General features: G+C 54.9%; 2 protein-coding genes across 2 annotated transcripts in view; one reads left to right on the top strand and one right to left on the bottom strand.

Annotated features, from left to right (window-relative positions):
- Positions 1-722, bottom strand: part of NSUN2 (NOP2/Sun RNA methyltransferase 2) — a 28,525-nt gene extending 27,803 nt beyond the window's left edge. The window contains 2 exon segments of the mRNA XM_007451655.1: positions 334-491; positions 594-722. Of these exon segments, the coding sequence (XP_007451717.1) occupies positions 334-491; positions 594-695 (260 nt within the window). The 5' untranslated portion in view covers positions 696-722.
- A 578-nt stretch (positions 723-1,300) lies between these two features.
- SRD5A1 (steroid 5 alpha-reductase 1) overlaps positions 1,301-5,663 on the top strand; it is a 24,069-nt gene continuing 19,706 nt past the window's right edge. The window contains exon 1 of the mRNA XM_007451653.1: positions 1,301-1,581. Within this exon, the coding sequence (XP_007451715.1) occupies positions 1,301-1,581 (281 nt within the window). The remainder of the gene's footprint in view (positions 1,582-5,663) is intronic.

Below are 5,663 nucleotides of genomic sequence, written 5' to 3'. Positions count from 1 at the left end.
TACACGACTACAAAAAAAATTTTTTTTTAAGGAAAGAGAACACTGTACTTTTCACTTAAACTCGGTAATGTCACAAATTCTCATGTGTTCCAAAGGGTGGGCATCCTCAACTCACGAATTCCCAGGAGTCAACCCTTCCTCAGACTGCATTTTCCTTTCTCATTTTGGCCTCCCAACTTGCAATCCCTCATTTCCCTACGCCGTAGGACACTTAAGCTCCCTCTCCTCAAGGTCTGACATGCGCTTCTAGGGGGAAAAAATAACACCCGCGTTTTAAACCTTGGGTGTTCTAACCCCAACTTTCCAAGAAATACGAAAAGCATGACCCCCTACCTTTTGTAACCCGTAATTCTTAAAGTGGCCGGGAGAGGCTCCCTGAGCGCTTCCATGAACCGGTCCCACTCGCCTTCGGGCACGATCTTGAGTTCCTGATAGTAGTGCTCGAACAGCTTGTTCTCCTTGACGATCTCCGGGTACCCGCCTTCCCAGCCCTGAGGAATAAGAGGGACGTGTGCCCAGGGCCGGGTAGCCCCCACTTCGCCGCCCCGCAGGCCTGGGGATCGGGGAGGCTCCCGCGGGTCCCCAGCTCCTACCGCCCCACTGCGCTTCCCGCCGTCCTCGGCGCCGTCCTCCGCGCTCCCGGGTCGCTGCTGTTGCTGCTGCTGGAGCCGCCGGCCCCGCGACCGCCGCCCCATGGCCCACGCGGCAGCGCACGCCGCCCGCACACAGCGAGCCGCCACCCTCGGCCGCGAGCACTTCCGGGATGCAGCTCGAGGACCCCGTGGGTCCGCGCCTGCACCTCTCCCGGACCTGCAGGACCCTTCAGGAAACAAGCCAGAGCGCCGCGACCCGTGCTCCCGGAAAACGACGAGCAGGAGGAGCCGGGGACAGTCCTGAGTGGGAAAGTGGCTCCAGAGAGCAGGCCGAGAGACGCCTGCTGGCCGAGGACCTGGGTTTCCGCGCGGGCTCAGGCGGAGATGCGGACAGCCCGAGGTCACGCGTGCGCACCAAGGCGATGGGGGGCGGAGCGGGCCCGAAGTGGGCGTGGTTCTAGCTTGTGGGCGGGGCGGGTGGCAGACCCGCCTTCAGCCCAGTCCACGGCGCGCCTCTTGGACTGGTGAAACAGGCGGGGTCAGCGTACCCACTGCTTCCTGGCCGCCAGGGCGGCGTGGATCCCGGCCCCGGATTTTGACAGCGGGCCCCGACCTCAGGTAACCGCGCCTCCCGCCGCCCCCGCCGCCGCCCTATATGTGGCGCGTCGCGGCTCCCGGGCCATGGAGCACGCCTGCCGTCCCCCACAATGGAGCTGGCCGAGCGGTTCCTGCTGGACGCGCTCGCCTACCTGGAGTGCGCCCTGGGCTTCCTGTGCTACGTGCTGCTGAAGCTGGTGGGCTCGCCCTACGGGCGCTACGCGTCGCCGCGCTCCGCATTTCGGCTGCCTGCGCGGGCCGCTTGGGCGGTGCAGGAGCTGCCCTCGCTGGCGGTGCCGCTCCTCGCGTGCGCGGGCGCGCCCGCCGAGCGCCTCAGCCGCTGGCCCAACTGCATCCTCCTGACCATGTTCCTCGTCCACTACGCGCAAAGGTGAGGGCGGGCGGCCCCGCGCCTCTCCCTGCCACCCCTGGTGCGCTGCCCTCTCCCTGCCACCCCTGGTGCGCTCCCTTCTCCCTGCCACCCCTGGTGCGCTCCCTTCTCCCTGCCACCCCTGGTGCCCTGTCCCCTCCCTGCCACCCCAGGCTGGCTCCCTCCACCTGTGCAGCAGGGCCTGGCGCCCTCTCCTTGCGCCTCTGCTCCCTCTCCCAGCATCCTCTTTCTACTTTTCTAGTTCCACTTTGGGCTGTTTGCTGTGGGTGGAGGAGCTCTTTTCCTCCAGCCAAATGGTCACCTGCAACTTGGGAGCCTGGTTTCCTCAAACTCCTTGTGACTTCCCCTTTACGATGCACGGACTGTATGGGCTTGAATGGATCATGTTCAGAGACTTTCACCTCCACATTATGCGAGGGCTCCCGACTGTGGAAGGCGCTGCCCTCTCCCTGCCACCCCTGGTGCGCTCCCTTCTCCCTGCCACCCCTGGTGCGCTCCCTTCTCCCTGCCACCCCTGGTGCCCTGTCCCCTCCCTGCCACCCCAGGCTGGCTCCCTCCACCTGTGCAGCAGGGCCTGGCGCCCTCTCCTTGCGCCTCTGCTCCCTCTCCCAGCATCCTCTTTCTACTTTTCTAGTTCCACTTTGGGCTGTTTGCTGTGGGTGGAGGAGCTCTTTTCCTCCAGCCAAATGGTCACCTGCAACTTGGGAGCCTGGTTTCCTCAAACTCCTTGTGACTTCCCCTTTACGATGCACGGACTGTATGGGCTTGAATGGATCATGTTCAGAGACTTTCACCTCCACATTATGCGAGGGCCCCCGCGACTGTGGAAGTGGCTTTCCAAGAAATAACCTTAAACACACATGAGGTCTTTACACTGACTTCCAAGTGTTTCGTTTTTGTGAAGAATGCTCAATAGCTGTGTCTGAACTGTTCAGGTCTCATAATAAGTTGGGACTTTCTCCAGCTCTTAGGTTTTGGCTTTTATACCGCTAAACCAAATGGCTGGACAAAAGTTTAAAATCAGAATTTGAAAATGTGTATTCATACTTCAAAAGGCTGCCAAGTTATAAAGGGCGTTCCCTGCTTGTGAGAGACCTGGGCTCACCTGCTCTGTGAACGTGGGCAGTTTACTTGACCTCTGTGATCGTGGGTCCCACCCCACTACGCCCACTTCATAAAGTGGGACAGGAGGAAGTGTGGGTGTCTCTAAGCCTCTCTTGAGTCCCTGGCACAGCTGTGTCCCCATCTGCTTTTAAGCAGGTGCGGGAAGTGGGCAGAGTCAGTGTTACACAAGGCTTTCTGGGTGCCCTGTTTCTGACACTCCTAGAGAATTCCAGTAAGCAAAGTCGTTACCAGACTCATGGAGGTTCTGTAATGTGATTGGGCATTACTGCAATTTGCATATCAATAGAATTCTCATGACTACATACATTTCTCCATAAATATGCCAGAACCTGTGTCTGTCTGTTTTTGTCACAACTAAAAGCAAGCCGTAGGTGTTATCTCAACCACATCACTGGTGACTGGTGAGGTAAGTTATTAAGCTGCTCTGCAGCAGATTGCCCCATCAATGAAATTGGCGTAGCCATGGTACCAGCTACCCACCAGTGGGATTGGCATGCATATTAAATACTAAAGGCAACTCCATAAAATGCTTGTGAGTTTCTGGGAAATCTGAATGCTCAATGGTGACAAATAACACCACTTTATATCACCATGCAAATGGGCGTATCCGCATACACACTCTGCATGACATTTGTGCACACTGCAGCCAGCTTCAAGTGCCAAGAAAAAAATCTGAAGACATTGAAAGCATTGGAAAGATGTGAAGGGAGCACTTTACAGAGCTTTGTCTGAAAGCCTGGAGTTGAAGCTTTTTGATGTAAGGTATCATGTGTAATTGCATCGGGGCTCACTCTAGTGGGAGACGGGATGCGGCCTCCCAGAGGGCCGAAGTCGCTTCTGCAGATAGAACTGGAGTAGGTCCTTAGATACAGATGAGGCCACAGAGCCACAGAGTTCAGGTGTTTTATCCAAGGTTGTTGGATGAGCGATTGCCGGGACTAACACCCTGCTCCCCTCCTCGGTTTCTAGACGGGTGGCTTCAAAAACTCTGCTCCAAAGGATTTGCCGGGTCACGTGTAGTTTTTTAAACTGCTAGGCTATTTTTTTTTCCCCAAGTTGTTCATGTTACTATACACATATCCCATGTGGTTTGGGGGCATTTAAGTTTTTCCAAATAGAAAAGATAAACATCTTCCATTCTACCCAAGCAACTAATTTATTAAACGGTCATTTGACCTAAGTCGGTGAGCTCTTGGACGAGAACGGAAGTGCAAACCACATTGAGCGCTTGTTCCAAACCACTGAACTCCTTGACCCAGAAGCTGTTTCTTCAGCCCCTCATTTGTCAGGGCTCTGTAGGCCAGACAAGACAGTAAAAAGGCAGACAGGTGAATCCAAGCCTGAGTCAGGCTAGTGGCGGGAGAAACACAAACCAGGGGACATGCTTGGGAGACACGAGACCGAGTGGGCAGCAACTTCCAGAACTTGGCAGACGTGTGCCGAGGCCCTGTGCTAAGATGTGGGCTGGCACAGGAGGGAGGCGGCGCCCCGCCTAGGGGAGCTTGAGCCTCTTGAGGACTGAAGCCAGAAGGAGGCTTCCCATGGTCTGTGGGAAGGGGTGTTTGCCTGTGTGTTTTTAGCTCTTCATTCGGCACACACTGACTACGGATTGTTTGATGTGTTTGGCATTCTACTTATCGTTGGGTGTACAGAGTTGAGATGTTCTCGTGAGTCAATGAATACAGGACAGACTCTGGAGAATCAACAGGATCTTTGGGGCACAAGAGCCAGGGATGGGAGGGAAGGCCTGCCTAGGAGGGCAAGAGGGGACAACTGTGGGATAGAACACACCAGGGCCCTGACCAGCTCCCCCAAGGATGGTGAAGGATGTTTGTAGTAACTTTTTTTTTAAACTTTTTGGCTGCACTGTCTGACATGTGGGATCTTAGTTCCCTGACCAGGGATCGAACCCTTGCCCCCTGCAGTGGAAGCACAGAGTCTTAACCACTGGACCACGAGGGAAGTCCCCGTAGGAAGGGTTTTTTTAATCTATGGCAAACCACATGGTTGTCCCGCCAGCGGCCAGTGGCCTTTGCATCCTGTCTGCACTGAGGTCACCTCCTGTTGGTCACGGGCTTCTGAGTTCCCTAGGGCACCACCGCATCTTCTCACACCGCCCTTGGTTTCGTGTGTGTGGAGCGTGTCCGATCTCTCGCCTTCTCACCTGAGGCAAGTGTATGCTGGAAATGGGCAGTTGCCTGTTCTCAAGTCAACTCAGAGCTGCTCTGCATTTGTCAGAAGCCCAGGTGTGGCTCCCTCAACCCCATCTCACCTCGTGTTCTGCTGCTTTCTGTCCAGCCAAGCAGGGATTCGATATGACCCGAACCCAGGGTACCTGTGTCACAGATTTTCCCTTTCCATTCAGCAGTGAGTGAGTGAGTCACTGATTATTTCTTATCAGCTCCTCTGTTTAACAGTAGTTACAAACCAAAATCCCACTTGAGCCCTGAGCTGTTTATTTACCACTGGGGCCCCAGTCACCCTGAGGCCACAGAGGAAAGGTGCCAAACACCCCCCTCCCAAGTGTGCAGACTTTCAAACACCCACCCCAAGGTCTGTGCTCAACCAGATCTGTGACCTTGTGGGATCTTGATTCTGTTGTCATCCTTGATTGCAATGCCTCAAAGCATTGCACCTCACCTACTTCAGGTTCGTCGTTCCTCCAGCCGGGGCCTCTTAATGGTCTGGGGAGAGCCTGACCCAGCCTCTCTTTTAACTGTGTCATAAAGCATGTATAACATTAAAACACAGCAGAAGACTGGAGAGGGTGAAGGGCACACCAAATCCTTGGCCCTTGCCTTGTGGATTCAAATAATTTAAGAAAAGGAAAACTTTTATGTCAATGTATAGAATGACAGAAAGTAAAGTATTCATTGTGTCTGTGACCTTGCCTTGAAAGGGCAAAGTGCTTATTTAAGTATGTAGCTTTACTGCAGTTTAATCACTACAGGGAAAGA

The sequence above is a fragment of the Lipotes vexillifer genome, unplaced genomic scaffold (genome assembly GCF_000442215.2).
Source record: "Lipotes vexillifer unplaced genomic scaffold, Lipotes_vexillifer_v1.1 scaffold1463, whole genome shotgun sequence".
NCBI lineage: Eukaryota > Metazoa > Chordata > Mammalia > Artiodactyla > Lipotidae > Lipotes > Lipotes vexillifer.
The sequence above is the reverse complement of the archived record's forward strand: the minus strand, read 5'-3'. Positions and strand labels throughout refer to the sequence as shown.